Source organism: Vulpes lagopus, chromosome 3 (genome assembly GCF_018345385.1).
Source record: "Vulpes lagopus strain Blue_001 chromosome 3, ASM1834538v1, whole genome shotgun sequence".
In the NCBI taxonomy this organism is placed as follows: domain Eukaryota; kingdom Metazoa; phylum Chordata; class Mammalia; order Carnivora; family Canidae; genus Vulpes; species Vulpes lagopus.
In genome coordinates, this window is record NC_054826.1 from 164783230 (window position 1) to 164807749 (window position 24520).

Consider the following 24520-nt stretch of genomic DNA (forward strand, 5'->3'; position numbering starts at 1 on the left):
GTTAGAGGCACGTTCTCTAGGCTGGATTCCTGATCTGTTGATATCTTCGGTTGACTACATTTGCTGAGAGTCTTCCCAATACCTCCTGTTGTTATTCAGAGCCAAGAGATGCGTTTCTGTTTCAAAATTTTCCACTAATGTAGTCATCCAAATAGAACATGACTGTTCATTATTGGGAGGCTTTAGACAGGATGAAATATTTCCCGGCAGAAATCTGGATATTTGGACTCTTCTACTGTACTCTTCACTATCATGCTTCCATAGTGCTTTAATTTCTGCTTTCTTATAAAAATAGATTCACTTCTGGTGAGAGAGGCCCAGTTCTTTTGGCTTCTCATCCAGTACTTTTGTCCAGGAAAATAACCTATATGTCATGTTTAAGGACCAACTAACACTTCTTCATGTTCAAACTAGACTACGGGGTTGAGTTCAGATCTGTGTCTTGGGCTGTAGATAGTTCCCATCGTGCAACAGATGAGAAGGGGGAAATCAGACTTCTTTCCTGAGGATACTTTGTGGTTAATTTTGGAAAGTATTGTACTAACTAATGAGCATCCAAGGTCTGAAGCGCCCTTTGTATCAACCATGCCACAGATTGCCCTTCTACATAAATGCGTAGCCACTGCTACTTCACAATGACACATTACCTCAATAGAGAAGGCCCAGACTCAAGGAATCTGACCTGAGACACCTGTCCCACTTGTCAGATAACTTTAAAAGTGCCAGAAAGCTGGACTGCCTCATATAAATTCTGATTATTTTATCCAATTGAAAGTGTTTGGAATTATAAGGGAAGATGGGTTAAATAAGTAACTGAACTCCATTAATGAGTAATTTTGGGAGAAATAACATTTTAATTTATATTTCATAAAAGAAATGATGTATCTTGCATCCATTTAGATCTTCTTTTATGACCTTAGATTAAAATTTATAGTTTTCCTTCATAAGCATTAGGTCTTTCTTATTAAATTTATTCCTACATGTTACTTAGTTTTGGTTTCTATTGGAAAGGGAATATTTATTTCAGTCTCTTTCATCAATTTTTTTCTAGCATGGAAAAAATATTGATATTCATATATTTATTTTGTCTCCAACCATGTTGAAAACACTTTACTCATTTTAGTCGCATATTATGGCTTAAATTTGCTAAGTGTACATTAAGTAGGAGTGTATGGTTAGCAAGTAGCATGACTGTTAGTATCAGTTTCTTCCATCTGATTCATCGGGGAGACTGCTCTGTCTTTTCTTATCTACCTTTAAGAGTCATACAATACTGGGCAAGCTGTTCAAAAACCTCCTTAAGTTTTGTTTCCCTCATCTACGAAATGAAAACTGATAATGGGATCTATATTACAGTCATAACATTTGGACTAACCACATTGATAATATAAAACACTTTTGTACAGTGCCTGGCACATATAATACCCTATGAAATGTTGACTATTAGTATTACTATTGCTGCTGAAGAATTCATAGTCAGAATATCAATTTTTAGTAGCATCTGTAAATTGTCCAGCAGTATTGCTTCTTAACAATATTTAAAAAGGAAATTAGATACAAAACTTTATTTTTATTTTTTTAAGATTTTATTTGTTGATTCCTGAGAGACACAGAGAGAGGTAGAGACAGAGGCAGAGAGAGAAGCAGGTTCCCTGTGGGGAGCCCAATGTGGGACTCAATCCCAGGACCCCGGGGTCACAACCTGAGCCAAAGGCAGATGCTCAACCACTGAGCCACCCAGGTGCCCCAGATGTAAGATTTTAAATAGGCAACTAGGCCTCGGATTCCTCTGGATAGCAAGAGGTTCTCCAGGCAATATGGAAAAAAACCCTAAATAATCCAAACAAAAAATACAATGACAGCCAACCATTTAGCAAAACAGAATCCAACAAAAAATATGTATTTCATCCAATGAGTCTTTTCATGTTAAAGCAACAACAAGCAACGATTAAAAAAAAAAAAAACCCTATCAGAGGATTGATGTCTTCATGAAGAAAGGGAAATGAAAGAGAAATAGAATGGTGAATCAAATTTTGTGAATTGCGGAAACCATTGGGAAAAAACCATTGGGAAAAAGAGAATTGAGCTCATAAGTTGACTATTGATTATGACTATGAAATAAATATATTCAGTATAAATGTCTTCTCACATCATTTAGTTCAGTTTAACTTATTAATAAAAGAAGACTGAGAGTTTCTTCCAATATTAACACATCTTTTTGAAATCTAACTAATACTCTAAGAAGGTTTTTGGCTGATTTAGAGATGGGTCCAAATGAACACAGTGCATTTGTTACTTTAGAGAAACTTCCACACTGTTTTGGAGTCTTTGTTCCTTTCTCAACTTTGTTAGGTCTTAACAAAATCATTACATTTAGGGAAAGCTTGACAGCATTTAAGTTTTTATAATTTAGGAAAAGCTTTCCCCAAAGTGATTAATTTACACTTGTCAAAAGAAAGAGACTTAATATCAGAATCCATTAACCCTAACTGCCTCCAGAGAAAAATAAAAAAGGAAGAAAAAATTCTGGCTCAACGTATAACAGAAACCTGTACTGACTGAAAAGAGAAGAAGAACTATTCAGGTTAGCTGTCTGTCAATAGAATATTTAATTGGGGAATCAGAATCAATTAAGGATGACATTTTTGATAACACGTAGATGGTAAATCGCTGTAGGGCTGTGATACTAACATAACATATTAGAACAGCCAAAGAATAAACTTTAATCTGGATAATGCAAGACTCACAACGCAAGTGTTGTCCGCAAATTAAAAAGTATTTAAATTTGTCTTCATCTAATTACTGGAAATGATAAATCAATTCTTACACATTTACTAATGTGATCCTTGAATACACAGAAGATACAAACTGAGCCACTCTCGGCAGAAACACGCAATATTATGGGTCATACATGAGGCAGTAGATTTGGGTTTGGGTTGACCCCGGAAGACTTTTTTGGGGGGAGCGGTGGGGCTTCCTTTTGCTTGTGAATAATGACATTTATCTCCTGATCAATCCCCTGGGGTTACGAGTATACTTTACAGTTGCAGAAAACACCTCCTTAAACTTCATCCTTTCCAGATCTTTATAGAAAAGTTTGTCCTTGATTGTCTCATTGGTGCCACTGTCTACTACGCACCTGATTGGAATATAAACGCAATCCACGTTTTACCCTTTTTATTTCCGTGTAAAGGGGCTCTTTGTCGGATGTCAACACAGAAATTCAGCTAAACAGAGTTTTGGGTGCACACCGGGTGGAGAAAAAATTCTCATCTTTTTATGAAAACCAACAGTAAGTCGTCTCCAAAGCTACATGGAACAGGGTGATCATCTTAGTGACTGTTCTTTCGGTGTCACACAATCCGAAAAAGGGGCCTTTGCCAGCTATTTTCCTTAGCACCAGGGATCCTCTGCCGAGCCTGTGGAATCCGGAGACTCACCGAGCACCCGACTGCCCTGGGGAGCACCTGGGTTCTTAAATCACGTCGAGCACATAGAAGGAGTGTTAGAGATTTTCGCAAACTCCGAAGGATTGTCTTGGGCGGACGTTCGTAGTCTCTGGTGTTCTCCACGGCCTTCTCACGGCCCAGGCCGCGGTGGGCTGCTCTGAGTGTCCCAGAGGGCCACGGCGACCCCCGGGGTGGAGGCAGTGCCGGGCAGGGCCGTGGGCATCGTGACAGGTGCAGCAATGTCCCACGGCGTTTGTGCGAGTGGCCTCAGCCGGAGGATCCCTCCATGTGGGCCTTCTGCCTGTTTGGACAAGACCACTCATGGCCTTTTCCTGGGTTAGAATATATTCGGAAGAAAAATCCCCACTTGTTGCAACAGGCACGCATCTTGGTTTGGTTCTGGCCTAACCGTGTGCCCCGTCCCCTTGCCCACAAGAGCTGGGCCCCTGGAGCCCGTCACCTCCCTGGGAGGACAGCACCTCCCTGCCACCCGCTGCCGTAGCCAGAAGGACAGTCAACGGAGGCGAAAATAACAGTGACGGGGGACCCGGGGGGCTCAGGGGTGCAGCCTCTGCCTGTGGCCCAGGCCGCAGGGTGCCTGCTTCTCCCTCGGCCTGTGGCTCTGCCTCTCTCTCTCTCTCTCTCTCTGTGTCTCTCAGGGATAAATAAATAGAATCTTTTTTTAAAAAAGAAAAAATAATAACCTTTCCACGTGGGCTGCATGTGCAGGCTCGTGAATGCTGACGGGCTGTCCGGCGCGGCCGCAGGGGCTGGCCCAGGCCCACTTCCTCACCAGCAGGTGAGAACCAGGTGGCCTTTGTGTGACCTTCCCACCTGTTCTTCTTCTGTGTGACCTTCCCGCCCGTTCTTCTTCTGTGTGACCTTCCAGGCCATTCGATCATCACCCGACATTTTAGGACAAGAGGAGTCTGAAGGCGTAAGGCAGCGGAGCCCCACGTCAGCCGTGCTAGCGCCCCTGGAGCTGCGCACACCTGCACACACCTGCGCACCGGGGGCAGGGAGGCCTGCACACCTGGCCCGCGGGCCCACAGCGCGCCAACAGCAGCCACGCGTGACCTGCAGGGCCTCAGCCGGGGTGACACACACAGCATCCTCCGAGAGCCATCGGCCGTCACTCCTACACACAGGCGTGTCTTTCTTTGGCCACAGGAGCGACCCCATGGAGAAGTTTCTCTGGGCTTCCTTCCTGTTCCCTCCTCTCCCGCCGCCCAGGGGGCACGTGGGCCTGGCCCAGCCCAACCGCGAACAACCCCCCTGCTGCAGCCCGCTCAGGCCTCGGTGGGCCGTGAGCCGGAGGGCGGGACACTCGGGGGCACTGAGGCTGCAGGGGGGCTCCCGGGCCCACGGGTGCAGGGCTCAGGTGGCCAAAGGCGTTTCAGGCCCAGCCTGGCCCTGGCCGCAGTGAAGTCCAAGTGCCTGCACGGCCGGTGCCTTCCCTGCTCCTGACCCAGGGGCCACTAAGGAGGAAGACCCCAGATTTGATTCTGTGAGCTGAAATCAATCGATCAATCAATCAATCATCAATAGAACTTTTGATTTGGGGCAGCCCCGATGGCCCAGGGGTTTGGTGCTGCCTTCAGCCCGGGCTGTGATCCTGGAGACACGGGATCAAGTCCCACGTCGAGCTCCTTGCATGGAGCCTGCTTCTCCCTCTGCCTGTGTCTCTGCCTCTCTCTCTCTCTCTGTGTCTCTCATGAATAAATAAAAATAAAATCTTAAAAAAAAACAAGAACTTTTGATTTCTTAAAATACTGGTATGTTCTGGACGTTTACACTGGATTTTAAAAGATTTTTTAATAAAGATTTTATTTATTCATGAGAGACACATAGAGAGAGGGGCAGAGACACAGGCAGAGGGAGAAGCAGGTTCCCTGATGTGAGACTCGATCCCTGGACCCCGGGGTCACGCTCTGAGCCCAAGGCAGACACTCCACTGCTGAGCCACCTGGGCATCCCAGATTTTAAAAGATTTTTGACTTTACTACTAAAACTGTTGGAATAGCTCATCTAACAGCTGTCTGTTTTTCAGAGCAATGATTATTTTTTGTTTTTAAAGATTTTCTTTATTTATTCACAAGACACACACACACACACACACACACACACACAGAGAGAGAGAGAGAGAGAGAGGCAGAGACACAGGCAGAGAGAGAAGCAGGCTCCATGCAGGGAGCCCGATGTGGGACTCGATCCCAGGTCTCCAGGATCACGCGATGGGCCGAAGTTGGCGCTAAACCACCCGGACTGCCCCAATGATTATTTTTTATTGAACATTTGTCAAGCACTAGCTTTATTCTGTGTGAAATTACTAAAGATTTCTGGATTCCCGTTGGATCAGGTCATCTCAAATATGATGGCTAAAAAATAGTTTGTGATATACCAAAAAATCTGTGTTTTATCTAGTAATTACAGATTTAGTAATTACAGATGAAAATGTCACTATATATTTCTATTTTAAAATACAGATGGAGAAAAAGTCAGAAGACAATGGAAGAAACTTAGGGAAGTTACTTATCCTTGTTGCAATTATACTCAAGGTCTCAACTTATAAACAGGCTAGAGTCAAAACAAAACTATGTTGATCTACTCATTTAAAACTTATTTTGCAGGTGGAATAGAAATAGCAAACATAATCAGTTTATTGAATGGGATTTTATATCATATATCCTAAACCTTATAAATGGAAAGTCTGCTAGATTTTATAAAGGAGTAAACTTTACTTATGAACCAATATGGAATGCTAATCATTATATTTGATAAATAAAATGAACTAGGGGTGGTGGAAGGGGAGGAGGGCAGGGGGTGGGGGTAACTGGGTGATGGGCACTGAGGGGGGCACTTGATGGGATGAGCATTGGGTGTTATTCTGTATGTTGGCAAATTGAACACCAATAAAAAATAAATTTATTATTAAAAAATAATACACAAAATATTATGTAAGTCACTGAATGACAGCTGAAGCGAGAATTTCAGGTTTTCCATTGTGACCGTAAATGGTAACAGCCATCACTCTCAAATCAACCGAGTTTATATTTCTCATCTACTTTATCCCACATTTGTTGCATTTTAGTCCTGCCTTCATCTTGGATTAGACTCTTTGAGCATACTTCTTATGCTCAAATACTTATTTCAAATGCAAAATTTTCTTTTTTTTAAAAAAATTTTATTTATTTATTCATGAGAATACACAGAGAGGAGAGAGAAGCAGAGACACAGGCAGAGGGAGACGCAGGCTCCATGCAGAGAGCCCGACGTGGGATTCGATCCCGGGTCTCCAGGATCGCGCCCTGGGCCAAAGGCAGGCGCCAAACTGCTGCGCCACCCGGGGATCCCCAAATGCAAAATTTTCTATCAGGAATTGTATCTAAAAGGAAAAACTAAGAGGTGGTAGTTTCTGAATAACTCAAGTAGAATGCAATTCCATAAAAACATGGCTTATTGTACGATTTCAGCAAACTGCCAAATAATGGTTCCTTCAATACAACAATGGATGGTATGTACTGTGTTTCATCTGCTAGTGGTTTCTGTTTGCTTTTTTTTTTTTAATGTAGCAGTCTCATGGTGGGGGGGATGTGCAGGAGTCGCATTTGAGCATCACGTACGATTTAAAGATTTTGTAGACATTTCATTCACTAAGCCATAGAAATTTTGGTAAAATATATCTATAGAGAATATAAAAAATAGTGAAAGGGAATTAAAGGGAAGGAGAAAAAATGAGTGGGAAATATCAGAAAGGGAGACAGAACATGAGAGACTCCTAACTCTGGGAAATGAACTAGGGGTGGTGGAAGGGGAGGAGGGCGGGGGGTGGGGGTGACTGGGTGACGGGCACTGAGGGGGCACTGGATGGGATGAGCACTGGGTGTTATTCTGTATGTTGGCAAATTGAATTCCAATAAAAAATAAATATGTTAAAAAAAACAAACAAAGAATAAACTGGTAGTTGCCAGAGTGGGTGGGGGGGATGGGTGAAATAGATGAAGGGAATCAAAGGTGTCCATTGATCTGTTGAACCAGATGATTCAACAATGTACAGAACTGTTGAATCACTATATTGTACAAGTGAAACTAATATAAAACTGTATGCTAACTGTACTTTAAAAAAGAAAAATGGATACACTACTGAAAAAAAAAAGAGAATTATCATTACATTTTGGATATTCAGATACAAAGTGTTTTAAATGGTTTGCTTCCCCAGCAACAACACTTGGCAATCCAGAAGAGGCCATATTGCCTCAATACACTGTGACTTCGCTACTTCTTTCTTTAGAACACATTTTCATTTTACATAATGCTATGGAAATTCATTCCATGAAAAAAGAATCGTGATAAATTTTCTTATAAGGAAACATAATCAAAGAATATACCCAGAGTTGATATTTATTTTTTTTTTCAGTTGAGGTAAATCACGTATTAAACTAACCCAAGAAACCAAAGTCCACGTATAACTAATAGCGTCCGTTGAAGCCACGTCTTTATATTGCCAATGTTTTAAAAAAAAGACAAAAGACGGCGATACCAATTTGACATCTGCAGTGCACCCTTTTCAAAGGCTTGGGGTGACTGCAATGACCAAGAAGTATGCAAGCAAAATGAGAAAAAGGAAAGACAATGTGCAATATGTTTGAGTTAAGTTTCAATAATCAAGAGCCAGATGCAGGGAGCAGATTGTTGAATGCAAAATATCACAGACTTTAACTTTCTATTCATTTCTGGTCCTTACAATCAATCAGGTATTTGCCAGGCGTCCCACGGCGTGCTTGGCTTTGTTCTAGGCACCGAAGCGCTGCTTTCCATCCTGCTGTGCCTGCTTTCATTCAGCAAATGCTCTTTGGAACCTTCCTTATGCCCCACGTGGTTGTCAGGATCAAGGCATCGTTCTTCCTAGTGACCATTCACAACCTTGGGGGCATCCTCCTAGACCACCAGCCCTTACGATGTGACAAAGGCCATCACAGAGGAACGCACACAGTGGTAAGGTAGCAACGAGCAAGGGATGACTTCTTGTGTCCTAGGTGTCCAGAGACACTTTGTAGAGAAAGGGGCCTCGGGTTGTATTTTAAAGACTAATTTTGATGGTGTATCAAAGAAGACAGAAGAACAAATCAACATTCCTTCCTGTGTTACATTCTCAGTTACCAGTATTCCCTCTCCGAGACTCTGGTCCCAGCCCCGTGGCACCCTCCTGTGGACAGCCCGCCCTCCCCTGGCTCCTGTCCTCCTCCACTGGGGGTTCCTGAGGAACCCAGCCAGCCGTTTCCTGCTGTGTCTGCAGCAAAGTGTCTGAGGCTCTGAGGAAGACTGCTCGATTTCGCTCAATAGGTTTCCTTCAAATATATAACCTCGAATTTCAAACGGACAGTCACCACTGCCAGGATGATTCTGCGGCACCATCCTTGTATAGTCACGTTCCCGTTCTAGAAGACAACTAGTCTTTCCCACTTTCTCACGTCTCCTCCCATCTCCAACATTTCCTATTCACTCTCAGGTGATAGCTTTCTTCATACTTGGTAGAGAAAAATCAAAGCAATTCGTTGAGAATGTTCCAATTTCTCTACTCCCCAGCCAGCAGTCCCCGTTTAGATCTATTTTGTCTAGGATCCTCATGTTTCCATATTAGATGTATTTTTGCTTCCATAGCCACTTGTGCTCTGCATCCCATTCCCTCACCTCCTCAAGCATTTGGTCTTATACTTAGTTCTCTTCTCTCCTGCATCTTTATTTTCTCTGTTTCTACCGAATCCCTCCTATCAGCTTGCAAATATGCTCTGACATTATCCATCTTAAGAATCCTTTCCATAAAAAAAAAAAAAAAAAAAAAAAAAAAAAAAAAAAAAAGAATCCTTTCCATGACACCAAATCCCATCCAGTTACTGCTGGCTTTTTACTGCTCCATTCTGCAACTAAACTCCTTGAAGGGATTGTCTGTACTCGTCATCTCCTTTTGATAATCCCTCTTCTCCCCTATACCAGTCCAATGAGGCTTCACATAATATGTTACTGAAAATACGTTACCAATGATCTACGTCTTGCTACTGCCAATGCTCAGTTTTCTGTTCCATTTTTGCCCAACCTCTAAGTGGTGATGCAACTGATTCCTCTCTGCTTCCTCTTTTTTCTAGACTTTTGTGTACTTTTTGCATTTGGTTTCCTTCTTAATTCTCTGGTAGCTCACGCTGAGGCTCTTTTGTAGGACCACTTTCCCTGCTTAAACTGTCAGTGCTAAAGTGTTCTAGGCTCAGTTCTGTGTTCTTGTCTCTTTTCTATATTCTCTCCCATGATTACTTTAACCAGTGTCTGAATTTTAAATATCCTTATGCAGTAAAGACCCTTAAAATTGTATCTCTATCTTCCTGACCATATGATTTATGTACCTAAGTGCCTACATTTGGTTGTCTAACAGGCATCTCGAAATTTCCAGGGCCAATATCAAATTTCTGATTCCCTTCATCTGCTCTTTGAATTTTCTCCATGTAAGAAAATTTTTCTGCTATCCATCTTGGTCAAACCTAATCTTTGGGAAAGTTCCTTGAGTCCTATCTTTTGTTCTCCCCACAGATTCTCTCCATCAGTGAGGCTCTTCCTCCAAATGAATCCCGGATCTGACCATTCACAATTTTCATAGATACAATCCTAGACAAAGCCATCATCATTTTTTATCTTCATTACTTAATCATTTTCCTAATTGGTGTCCTTCTTTCATTTTGCCCACCTAAAACCCCTTCTCTGCCGAACTGCCATACTGATCTTTGTAAAGCTTCAATCAAATCACACTTCTCTCTTGCTCAAATCCTCCAACGGCTTTCCATTACAATCAGAATATAATCCTAATTTTCAAACATGATTCACAAGGCACTTTCTATTTTGCCCCACCTGATTCTATCTCAGACTTCTTCACTCCATGCTCATGCTCACTACCTTCCAGCTACACTGACGCCTTTTTATTCCTCCGATGCATTGGGCTCCTCCCATCACCAGTGCTTTTGCACCTGCTGGTTTTGGTTGCTGTTGTTTTTGCCTTTCCTCTAGAACTTCGAATCTTTTCATTATTCAAATCTAAGTGTAAAATGCCACCTTTTGTATGAAGGTCTTCCCTGACCAGCCTGGCCAATAAACAAACAAAGCAAAGCAAAACAAAACACCCCAAAGCAACAGCCCACCAACAAAAATACCTTCCCCCCCAAATCCAAGCACTTTCTATAGTACCATCTCATTTTCTTTACAGCAGTTACCTGTCGTATTTCTTACTTGTGTTTATTGTCTGTCTCCCTTCATCAGACCTGAAAGTCATTGAAGAATAGAGAATCTGTTGTTCATTGTCTCTGTTACTCATTGTCATATCCTCTAGTACCTACAATAGTGTCTGACACATGTTAGGTACGTGTGTATTTAATTAAAGTTATTTTTAAACCGAGTTGTTCATTATACAAAGTGAGAACATATCAGTAACTGTGCAGAAGCACAAACCTGCAAGTTGTATTTAGAGAATTAAATAGGGAGTGGTTGGAGGGAACATAGGGGTCAGGTTACTTAGTAATTTGCATGTCACCGTACAAGCAATGGAAAGCCTAAGGTTTTAAATTTTACATTCTCTCTTAAATAGAGCCTTTAGGGATGAGCTCTTTCTTTTATAAAAGTATGTATTTTAAAATGCGTATCCATTTAGTTGGATGTAATAATTAAAGAGATGCTCTTTGTGAATCTATTTAGGGTAAGAAATGCTTTTTTTCGTTCGCTTCTGGAAATTTCATGAAACATTTAATCAAAACCAAGTTTTTACTTTTAAAAATTTGTTTAATTTAGAAATGTCTCCCTATAATCAGAAGAATCAATATCCTTCATAGCATTTTAATGTAATTAAAACACATAAATTCATTCATTTATCTAAATCGCTACTGAATACTTCCCAGTAGAAAATGTATTCTTTTTTAAGAATTTATTTTAAAGAGAAAGAGTGCTTGTGCAAGAGTGGGGGGAGGGGCAGAGGGAGACAACTTTCAAGCAAAATCCCTACTAAACTCAGAGCCTCATGCAAAGCTTAATCTCAGGACCCATGAGATTATGATCTGATCAGAAACCGAGCTGGACCTCAAACTGAGACACCCAGGTGCCCCTGAAATGTATTATTCTTACCTTTTAATTCATGTAGCATATCATTTTCTATCTCATTTTTTAGAACAAACATAAATCTGAATAGCTAATGCTTGATAAGTAAGAGTCATATTTTAATGTGATTTATTTTAAAATTATAGGGCATTTACTTTATAACTAGAAAAGATTGTTAATATGTGCTAAATGTTGAAAGAAGTCTTTTTAACATATTGAATAAAATTAAATTTCAATGTAAAGAAAAATGAATATACAATGCAGTTAGGTAAAGGCTTGGGATCTTTTTGAGGATAAATAATATAAAACTAAATATAATAGAATTTTTAAGTTTTTAATTTTGAGAAGGAAGAAATAATAATTTTTAAAGGCCATAAAAGGACAACTAAAAATCTCATATTACTTAAAGATAATATAAAATATATATCCAAGGAAATTAATGACATGAAGTTAATATCTTATGCGAATTTTTAATTTTAATATTGCTCAGGCACTGATCTTAAATGTCATAGAAATTGTGGAAGACATAACAACTTAGAAATATTTCTCTTGCGTCTGTTCAGCAGAAAATCAAGCTTTTTTAGGATGTATTTTACATATTGAAAGACCTGAATTAACCTTGACTTGAGTAGAAAGGAAAGTGGAAACATAAAGAAAGCAAAAATCTATAAAGAGTCAGATACATTTCATCTGTTTTATTGGTTTTATTGAGTCAACTATGGTTTATTGTTTATTCATCAAGAGTCCTTTTAAAAAGTGAAAATCAAAACATGGGTGGCAGGGAAATCTTTTTAAATACTGGGGTAAAACCTGTCTTTGGAAGTTCAGTTTTTTCTTTCTGCACTTACTAGAATACTATAAAAGGGCCCTAGTGGAGATCAATCAGCAGTACTCTTGAGTGTCCATTATTGCTGAGACTGTGTGCCATTACAAAATTTGTAATCGGGAAGGAAAAGCATACTGCTGGGCATTGCTTACTTGGTATCAGGCCTATGGAGCTGAAGTATATTATAAGGTTTTTGAGTCAAACTATAATTAGATCAAAATTCCTGTGAAAACGTTGCCTTTGAAAATCTCTAGCAGATTTCGTAAGCTACTACTCTGAATGCAGAAACTATGGCTAATTTCACAGCAAAAGTAATGGATAATTAAGGGAGGATTTGGGTTTTTTTCAGACAGAAAAGGGGGAAGAAGTGCTTGGAATTGCAAAGGTGCATTGTGTATGGGATGCAGCAGAGAGATCCTGCAAGATGTAATGTTGAGAAGTAAGGGCGCTAGAAATGTTGACTCCAAACTAGGAAGTCTCTTGACATATTTGTCTTCTGCAATCTGTGAGCAGTTGTTGTGAGCTTTTAAACTGACATGTGCCATGGTGTGTTTTAGTAAGGAAGCTCTGACAACAGGAGATGAATTCCAATGGGGGAGATAAAGGTTCTGAAGAAGGAGTGTCTGGAGGCTAAGGCAAGTAATACAGTCAGGCAGTGACAGAAGGAAGAAAAGAGTTCTTGCATGTGACATAAATTGATGGCTCATGGATCTGGGGGCAGTAGGATGGGAAAAGAGGATTGAAATATCTAATTTTTGTAATTAGGTGGATGGTAATGTCATTAGGCGGTTTATAATTAGAAACCTGAGATTTCTGTTTTGTTTTGGTTGGGTTGGTTTAGCTTTGCTACAAAGTGATGGGTGGAAGAGAGAGGTAACATCATTTTGGTTTTGATATTGGTGACAATTCCATTTGAGATTTGGCTACTAGAGCATGGCACTGGAATTCATGTAAATACTTGCCATTCACCACCGCAGAGGTAATAGCTGAGACCAAAAGGGTAGGTCTGTTAACTAGGTCTTTTGTGTTTTTGTTTATTTTTTCTGGCCCAAGACTCTGAAACTAAGATCAATGCTTGGTCTATGATGCTTAGCACATATCTTTAGTGAAGATACTACATTTATCCATAATGCAGAGAGCAATCACCCACATTCAGTGGTTTGAATTTGCAAATATGCACTGAATGGATTTATAAAAGTACAAGAAGTCATAAATAACGGATATGTTCCTTATGGTGCTTGTTGAGAGTTTTTGTTTATTTTTTTATTGTGTCTTTTACAATTTGAGTTCAATTTACCTGATTTAAAAATTTTAGCAATCTTAAAAAGAAGAAAAGCCTTTAAGAATTGATAACTAGATATTTAAAGTTTTTCATGTACTTTATTAAAGAGAGACAATAATTTATGTGAGTTCTCATTATAGTACTGCTCAAAAAATAAAAAAGGCATATTAACATCACACGTTATTTTAAGACTTTGTTATAAAGTAAATAATAAAACCCCACCATTCCCTCTCTAATAAAGAGTTTTATGAGGTAAGATAAAAATATATAAATCATACAATTTTTTTTAATCATACAATTTTTAAAGCACATTTAAGTTTTCTGAGCACTATAACTACTTTTGTTTAAATACTTTTCTAGTTTTAAATGCTCGCCAGACTCATTTCATTAACTGTTACCCAAAATATATTTTCCAGTTTTGTGGAGATAGTGACCACTGAGTAGTCTTCAAAAATGATGACACTAAGGTTCAGAGTCATTAGATAATCCGTAAAGAAGCAGCAAGGGCTTGAACAGAAACCCAGGTTTCTCTGACTATAAAATATATACCCACTGAAGTACATTATGGAACTTTTCAGGTGAAATACAAGTACATACAGGCGATTTTTTTCTGTGAGAGACTAAGCCTTAAGCTCTTATGAAACTGAAGCCATAGCACTTTCAACTTAGTATTATGTCAGGTAGTTTTCATCTTTTGATAGATTTGTTCATTAGGGATCAGAGTGGATATTAATTGAAATACTCTGAAAAAATTATTTGGTTCTGTGGTTCTATTTGACTTTTGGTCCTTTCGTAGCTCTTGACCGGATTTGACATAATCTTAATCTACAAATTAGTTCAGAAGACAGAGAGCTCACAGTGTTTCCTTCGGCGAATCTTTGGAAAGTGTACGTTTGATATTTTAGGAGGGACTCTAACAATCACATTGTTAGAATGTGTTATGATATATAGGATGCTTTTAACGTATAGAATGCCATAATCATCACTTATTTCACTTCCTTTTAAAATAGAAGACCTGGTGAGAAGGAGTAAAGAAAACAGTTCTAAGTGCAACCCTCTAAAGCCAGAGGTCACCAATATGGTTACCCTTGGTTTGTTAGCTTGTCGTATTGTCACTCTTGGTAAAGATCACCCAGGATGGGATGGTACCATGCGTTTAACAAAACCCCATGCCTTATAAATCAATATACATTTGTAAAAACTAAGGTAATATGATTATAAAAACACACTGCAAATAATTATATATTATAGTCACAAAAATAGAGTTAATAGAAACATCAAAAAGCTATTCTGTAAGCTGTGCCTGACAATGGAATTCTTTGTCACAATAGTACTAAGGAACCTATTGAAGTAGCTTGTACAGTAATGCCAAATGAGATAATTCATTAATAGGATACTGAAATGAGAATAGCAAATGACTCAGTCACACCTGCCCAGTGCAGAGACAATATTATTTTATGACTCTTTCTTCATTACTCTGACGGTGATAACTGGTAGTAAAATAGATCACAAAGGAAGAGAGGTTTCAAAAGAGAAAACATGATATGTTCATTGTATTTTTGTAATCTGCCTATCAATTAATCTTCTTTAAAAAGAAAAATGAACTTACATGAAAACTAAAAACATGTATTTGCAAATGAATAAAAACATTGAATGATAATCATTAATATAGAGTATTTATTACCATTCAGGCTGGAAAATAATAAATCTACAATGTATATCTTATTCACATATAGAGAACCTTTATCCCTAAAATGTTCATTTTTACAGTCGTTCTAGTACATAAATGAGTCTCCCATTGTCCTCAATATACACACGTATTTCAAAATTGAAGCTGATCATTGGTTGCCATAGGGCGACAGTGTTTCTTCTTATTTGCAAAGCTTCTATATTTTAAAGTAACTTTTTAAAATAAAGTTTTATGTTAAGACAATCATAAAATTATAAAAAGTTTCAAAGTACTGAAGCAATAACTAACTTTTCTGAACTACTTGAGAATAAATTGCAAAACTGGTGCCCCATTATTTCCAAATATTTCAATGTATGCTTCCTACAGACAAACACATTCTCCAACCAACCCAAAATACAGTAATCCAAATTAGGAAATTTACACTGCTGCGTCTTATTCTCAGACTCCATGCAAGTGGACCAGTTGTCTCAATACATTTTTTATAACAAAAAAATCCAGAATTAATGTCTCTTTAGTCTTCTTCTGAAGACTAAAGGTTCTGAAATAACCCCTCAGTCTATTCTTGACTTTCATAATCTAATGTCTCTCATTAACAATACTTTGATGTAGTTCTAGCTTTAATTTGTATCTACAATTCAAGGGATTTTTTTTTTGTCTTAGAGAATGTCCACATAAGGTATGTTTCAGTGTAGCTTGTGAATAGTTATATGTATGATATATGTGGGTCCTTAGGCATTCTCACAAATACAGGGAATTTATATTTAAAGATAAAATTCATCATTGTCACTGTATATATGCTGTTAGATTACTTCTATGCAAACATTTTCTAAATTTCATTTATTTTTTTTCAAGATGTATTTAGTGAGAAAGAGACAGAGAGAAGGAGAGTGCATGATGAGCAGCAGCAGAGGAAGAAGTAGAAAGAGAATCTCCAGCAGACACCATGCTGAGCACGGAGCCCCAGAACCTGATGCCAAACCAAAGCAGAGCTCAATTTCATGACCCTGAGATCATGACCTGAGCCAAAACCAAGAGTTGGACACTTAATTGACTGAGGCAACCCCTAAATTTCATTTAAGAAACTGTTCTGTCCTTTCATCTTTATCTTGACAGATATTCTGTTTCTTGACTAAATGTATTATATTTTAACAATAAAACCAAAGAAATAAGTTACATGACTTTTGGAGTTTCTTGAGTTGTTTTAAATGTTAATTTCCTTAACTTGAAATTATTTTCCTCCCTTGCCATGCCTTAGCTATCATGTGTAACTTAAAACCACCAGAGGGAGCATGCTTGTGCACGTATGTGTGTGTGTGTGTGTGTGTTTAAAAATCAAGGCTCAGCTATTAGCTACTGAGAGACTCATGTGATTATAATATTTGATATTTCATATAATTTTCAATGGAGTAATCAAGTAACACAAAATGTCCAGATCATATGACAGATATTTCTTTTTTTTTTTTTTAATTTTTATTTATTTATGATAGTCACAGAGAGAGAGAGAGAGAGAGGCAGAGACATAGGCAGAGGGAGAAGCAGGCTCCATGCACCGGGAGCCTGATGTGGGATTTGATCCCGGGTCTCCAGGATCGCGCCCTGGGCAAAGGCAAGCGCCGAACCACTGCGCCACCCAGGGATCCCATGACAGATATTTCTAATTGTGAATCAATATATTAGCATTTTTGATTATTTATTGAGTGCTAACTATTTGCCAGAGACTGTTTTAGCCACTGGAAACTCAGCAGGAGCAAAACAAGAAAAAAAGTCTTAACAGAACTTAATGTTCTCCTGAGCAGATCATCTCCAAGTAAACAAAGAGTCAAAATAATCCAGAGAATCATAAATGATATGAAGAAAACCTACAGGAATAGTGAAATGGCATAAAGGCCAAGAAGGGACAAACCACTGTGATGTGCTCTAGAGGCAACACCTGAAGAGAGATGTGAATCATAAGATCTAGCCATGCAAGATCTGGGGTAAGAGTTGTAGATAGAGTGATAGCTAGTGCAAAACCTTCAAACTGGGAACAAACTCATTTTTTTTACTTCCTCTCAAAAAAAATAGTAATATAGAAGATCATTCTGCTATGAAGAAAACTGTGCCATGAAATCTAAAAGTTTTCTTTTTGGTTATCTGGATTTTTTTCAGATGTTTAATATCCTCAATTATTACACATAATAAAGATGTACTGTTTCAGGGATTTTTAGGCAAATGTGGATCTGAGGAACTTAATTTTCTCACCCATTCATATACCTCAAAGAATGATCATAAGGGAGCAGTTTAAGAAAATTTATAATAGTAATGTTTTTAGTAACAAAAAATTTGTCCTAGAATCTGCATATATCAAAACATCTCATATATCGGCATACTAACTTACTTAAAGGACACATGTTTTAACGTATGTTATATTGTAATTCTTATACCTTTTCACATTTTGCACAGACTGACTTTTAAGACAAAATGAAAAGAAAAGAAAACCACTGACGACCCCATAAGGACTTAGCATCTTGTTCGTATCCCCGAGGAAAGCATGAGCTATCTCTTGGAGTAATCATTATAAAACTAAAACTATTTTTCCCAAAGTGACATTTTTCCTTTATAGTTATCAGAGGCACAAAATAAGGGATGATAGAAAATGTTCACATATCTCTTAGTTACGGGTCTAGATTGGTGATCAGAAGGTACTATATATAATACATAGTGAAAAAGTTCATTTTTATTCAAGACAAAACTTTATGCAATTCTCATTTTATAGACACCAAAGCTACAATATACTTCTCTGTATTTTATGCCTGTCCTTGGTTCTTTAGGTTTTTTGTCTATAAGTTAAAAATCAATATACTAGATTGGACATAGCTTTAAAAATTATTTTTTAAGTGAAAAAATTAACGGTCTGCCAAGGACACCTAGTCTCATTTGTACATATATTTACAATGTTTCTTAAAGCCGGACACAGTTAAATCCATATTAATCTACTGATTTTAACTGTTTGATAGAGGGCCTACAGTTTCAAACCTACAGAATGCCCCTGCACCGAGTCTGAACTGTTAACACAACTCCCTCATGTAAAGTCCATATTACCAATCAATGGTCAGATTTTAATTTGTACTTAAAATTTCTACCTAAAAATACACATTTAAATACTTGACAACCTGTGTCATATTTATTTTATATTTACATGAAAACCATTATTTGAAAGAAGAGAGGAAAGGATTTTCCTCCACATACTCAATAGTTTCTCCTTGACCTAAACGTATATACATTTAGAGGAAAGGGACAACTGCTCTTTTGCTGTGGTTTGTTTCTACTTAGCCATATTTCCATTCTATTTTAAATACAGATACTTAAAACATTAGGGATAGGAATGTTGGCAACTAGCTGCATTTGCAGAAGGTTACTTGCCGAACAAGCAACAATCCCAGCCCCGTGTTCCCATCTTTGCTTATGTCCCCAACTTGGGAGAGGTGCCTTCCCTTGGACCTCTCAAAAGTCGCTCAAAATTGCAAGATGTCCAGCTATTTAGACATTTCCTCCTTTTCACATTCTCTCCTTGTCTTCCACTTATGGAGTAATGAATAGATATGTTTTTCCTCTATGTAGATTTTAAAAATGGAATCTGTCATTATTGAAACTTTCATATTGCATTGACATAATTTTCACACATAATATCATATATGAAGTGTATTGAAAGTATTACATTGATATATTGGTTAAACCAATGAAATTCAGTCTGGTTAGCTTAGGGAAAGGATTTAAAAAGTAAAAAATAAATCATGTTTTGGTCCAGCAGTGGGAAGTTCTCAAAGTCCTGCTAATATGTTGAAAAATTAATCACTGTATTCAATACTTTTTCTGCAATACTGCAGGAGGGGAATAACAGCAAGATAGTACTTTCAGTATCTTAATTGTAACATTTACAAGTCATATTGATTTATTTGCATAAAAATTTTCTCATTTTAAATAACTTTTGACTTAAATTTTTTTTTTCTGCCCAACACAAAATTCTATTATTAGCCATGAATAAGGCAAGGCAGGATGAAACAAAGTATTTTATTAAACTAAACATTCCATACAATTAGGAGGATGACTTTTTGTATAAAAATATTCTGTGCTTTTATATAAGCCAAAAAGGGACAGTTTGAAAGAATGCATAAAATTTCTGACAAACCATTTTAGGAACTTTAGAAAAATTTTAATCATTTTTTATGAAATATTTCTGCATATTCTCGACTTAAAAACTGAAAGCTATCACAATCCATAAATTAAACTGAATAATTTGCAAATGATTGGATTGAACCTTTTGAAATTGTTGATTATTTTGAGCTATAAAAATGTCAGTTTCATTTAAAAGTGTCAGCCAATGCAGTGACTTCCTGGTGTGCATGTTCAGCTATGAGGAGAACCTTAAATGGACTCTTCCTCCCTTGACTTGTAATTACACAGTTATATAAACATGACATACTTTTACTCAATATGAATCTCTTACAGTATACTATACTTTTCAGGCTCTAGGAAAAAATCGTAGATAGATTAACTCAATCAAAATGGCTACGCATAGCCCACATAAAAATAGCTATTTTCTTCCTACTACTGTAAAACCACAATTCAAAATTTAAAAAATACACTTGGTCACTTACTTTGGTAGAGTTTTCAAATGATTTTCTCTTAACTCCAAGATCCGCAATTTGACGAGTCTGTAGAAGTGAATAAAAAAAATTCCTTAACATTTCTCTGTAAAATGATATTCCTATGAGAAAGTCAATTATCACTGCATGAACCAGACAACTGTGTCTGAACATTACCTATCATGGTTACGGATTTTAAAGAATTCTACATATTGACTTTAAATAGTGTTGCCTCAACATTGGATCATGACGAATAATCGCTTTCCTAAAAATAAAGACCATTCAAAGATATCATTGGGTCCACGTAATCTAAATTTCAGGCTTTATAAAAATATATTCACTGTTGTTTAATTGTAGATAACAGATAATTTAGTATCTACTTAATACCAGGTGCTGTGTCCACTGGACTATAACAATATTGTCCCCCTAAGAGACTCTAAATGAACTTGTAAAGCAAATAGGTCAGCACAGTGGTTAAAGCTTCAGCTTCGTGGTCAGACGAATCTGGATGAAGTCCAGACTCTGTCACAGTCTATTGTGACATTGGGTGCACTAATCAACCTCTCCTAACTTTAGCTTCCCAGTCTAAGTCGCCTACATCTCACATTGACTTGTTAAGCTCTACAGTGGGAGATACACTACTTTTAAAATGTCTGTAACTAAGCTTTAAAATGTACTCAGTTGAGGCTACTTTAGAATACATATTAATCAGATTCTCTAAATTCTTGGTGTTTTGGGGATATTTCATTATTTGAACTATTTCTCCCATATTTACTTGACTTTTATATACTCATCTAGGTCTCTCTTTCCCCTTTCTTTGTGTTTTGACTCTTACCAGGTTTCTAATTTAATTTTCATTTTAAAACTCTTAATGTCTATATGAAATAAAGTGATCCAGTTATTCAGAGCATGGGTGTATTGCTAGTAATAGAGATTTCTTAAACATCCGTATGTGTCAAATTTCAACATCTGTACTAGTATGAAGATATTTTATGATTTACTTTGGCTTTTAGGGGTACCATTCTCACATTTTGGAAGGAAATTTAATCATTCTTTTGTTCCATTATCCAGCTGAAGGTTAACTTTTTTTTTTTTTTTTTAGATTACAGTAATAAAATAGAGTGTATCTAGGCAGGCAATTCACACAAAATTAAATTCTAACTCCAAGTGGCTTTGGCTTTGGTATTATGTTTTCTGTTTGCCCAAATCTCTTTCTTGACATTAGGACCACTAAAAAATAACTGAGGAAAACTTAAGACCAAAAAGTATAGTCTAGGGTGATAAATATTCTCTGATTGATGAATCAAAAGTATATCTGTAGTTGAAGGCAGTACCAGACAACAGTGATAGTTTATATGAACAAATGGTGAAGTGTCAATTCATCTAGAAACAAGGCAAATGCTCTTTTGAAGATCTGTGAATTTTAAAAACTGTGCAAGTAGATGGTGTTTATAGGTGGTATGATATCCTTATCTGCAAAAGTAACAGAATTTGGGAAATATTGATGTGCTCTCTCCATGTATAAAATGAGGCTGATATATGTTAAGTGACTTAATTATTCTACTGAGTTCTTAACACCAACAGATGGGTGTTGAGTTATACCCAACTTATTATTTGAACAATCTCAAAAATTATCACTTGGAAAAATACAGTTGATGATAAATTAAAAATATCTTAACTTTTAAGATATACCTTTTATGTATAAAAGAACAGTTCATTGTCAAATACCTAGAAAATATTGAAAAATATGAAGATGAAAATAAAAATTATTCATAATTTCACTTTCAAAGAATCTTGAAATCCAATCTCACTCATATTTTATACTCAAATTAGTGAAACAGAGTTTATATATTTTATTATAATATGTTCCTGAACATAACTTATCATAGGAATTTAAAAAAATTTCCCTAAGCCAGATTATAAATGGACATAGTATTGTCATATGGATGCACTATAATATATCCAACTAATCTAGACAGATGGGTGGTGCTTCCCCTTTTTTCATATTATAAATAATGACAAATATCCTTGCTCATAAGTCTTAGTGTGGTATCTGATGAGGATACATTTTCAGAAATAAATTACAAAGGCAGTAGTTGTAAATATTTTCAAGTCTTTTAAAACGCACTGCTCTGCATGAAGGTCCTAACATTCTGCAATTTCATAAGCTGTGTGTGAGAATATCTTTTCTCCTTTTATTGTAAAAACAGCTTTTTAATATGATAGAACACAAAGTTCTTTATTGTCGTTTTCATTAGTATCCTCTTTTATTGTTTGTGAGGACAAACTCTTCATGTGTTCACTAGCAATTTGTACATTTAATTATGAATTCGCTTGTGCATGTCATTTACTCATTTCTTTTCTAATGAGATCTTTGTCTCTATACTCATTTGTAAGAATTCTTTATATATTATGGATATAATTTGCTTTCCACATATAGTGGAAATGTTTTCCCAGGTTCTTGTTTTACCTTAATTTAAAAATCTTTTCTGATATTATTTTATTTTAAATGTATTTATGCAGTTAAAACTATTTATCCATTTATTATATTTTCCTTTGTTTCTAAACTGCAGAGGTATTTCCCAACCCAAGAGCCATAAATATTCATGTACATTTTTTCCAGATTATGTTTGATGCTATTTTTTGTAGACTTAACTCTTTAATTCACGTGGAATTTATTTGATTATTAATGACATGTAACAACCTAATTTTATTTCATTTTGGAAAATGTCTCATTAATTAACCTTGTCTCACTTAATGAATAATCATGAGTTCTATCTTTAATCATAATTGTCACTTTTGAAGCCTCGTCTACTGGAGCTGGTAAAGTACTTACCTATATGGAAATAAAATTTCATCATTTAAATTTCTTATTCTTACCTTCCAAAATTGGCTGGAAGAAATTCAAGAAAGGCGTCATTCAGGTAGAGCTGGGTCAGATTTAGAAGCTGCGTGAAGCCATCAGGGAGTCTAGAAAGGAGTTAAAGGTTTAGTTACTGCATCGATGTTGTCATAGAAACAGAACAAAAATATGTATCTCTAAGGAGAGAAAATAGACGTATAATACATTTGTCAACTCTCCTTTGGTATCATAGTAATGGAAGAATTTATTGAGCATGTTGTTACAGCTTGAAAATTTTGCCTGTTATTAAAATAAATGGCATTTACCCACCTCCACACTCCTCTCCTCTGCTGAGATTTATGTCACAGCGACATCATCTCTTACTGTTGCCTTAACCTTATGCACACCAGTGAGATGTTTTTTATAGAAATTTCAAGCTGTATGCCATGTTTTGTTATTTTAAATTTAATATTCTTTGTGAACAGAGTATTCACATTTATAGTCGGGCAAGGATATGTACTTACTCTTTCACTACAACATTAACACCTGTCTGTATGAGATGGCAGTGATGACTAAAATTGCCCAAGGAAGAAGTATTCTGTACCCCTAACTGGTGATGTATATATGTTGTAGCTCAAATTTTTTCAATTGATTTTCAACAAAAATGACCAAGAACTTTGAAACTATGAATGTACAGAATCCTGAATGCCTAACGAGGCATTAAAAGAGTTGAAGAAATGTCCTTTGGGGAAATTTACCAGTTGGATGAAAATTTTATGTGAAATATTTAAATATTTTTCACCAGAAAGATCTAACTCAAGGATTTTCCTGGAGACTTTTTCTTAGAAGAATATTTAATTTTTTCCTATAATTGAATTTCTACTTAAACATTTTAAAATGCTTTTGTCAATGGGCCAGATAAGACTATGCTCTTCTATAAAATACTTTTAAATTGTGTTCAAATTTGCCTTCACCTCAAATTACAGCCTGTCTCCCCCTTTGCATTTACTGACAAAATTATTTAAAGACCTGCCTATACTCATTGCTTTTTATTACTTGTCAAGCACTGTTTTCTGGCAACTACCCTAACTCTATTATTGAAACCACACTCGAAAGCCTCCAATGACTTCATTTTGTATCCAGCACTGCCTAGCAACACTTGTAATCGATTGTTCTCTCCTTCCTGGCTTTTGGACCCTCTTTTCCTATTTCCTCTCCATCTCCTCCTGGGAGCCTCTGAGTTTCATCCCGTGGTTTCTCTTCCTACACCCAATCTTCTGTTATGAACTTATATGTCTAAAAGAATATATGTATATCTCACAACCTCATTTAATAAATAGAAGCAGTACCCTTAAAAAAAAAAGCCTCTGAATGCCTCTCCCTGACTACCTCATCCTATTTGCCCCTCAAATTCCTGAATGATTATTATTCTGCTGTTTAGTTCTACTACATCTACTTAAATCCCTAAAAAAGTGGTTTCTGTATGGTTTTAAACATTATACAAATCAAATCATACGATGAATATTTTCCCGAAACTTTTAAAAGTTAGTATCAGAATTGTGAAATCCATCCATTTTGACGTCAATGGCTCATCACCCTAGTATTCCACTGTATGAATATACCACAATTTATTTATTATCTCTTTTTAATACTACAGTTGTTTCTATTTTATTATAAAC

General features: G+C 36.9%; 1 protein-coding gene across 6 annotated transcripts in view; it reads right to left on the reverse strand.

Annotated features, from left to right (window-relative positions):
* The window catches only part of LRRC7 (leucine rich repeat containing 7), a 492830-nt gene that overhangs the window by 214664 nt on the left and 253646 nt on the right, over positions 1–24520 (reverse strand). For all 6 annotated transcript variants that reach the window (XM_041746971.1, XM_041746970.1, XM_041746976.1 and 3 more), the window contains exons 6-7: positions 22880–22969; positions 20012–20068 (exon numbers count right to left, since the gene is read on the reverse strand). In XM_041746971.1, the coding sequence (XP_041602905.1) occupies positions 20012–20068; positions 22880–22969 (147 nt within the window). The remainder of the gene's footprint in view (positions 1–20011; positions 20069–22879; positions 22970–24520) is intronic.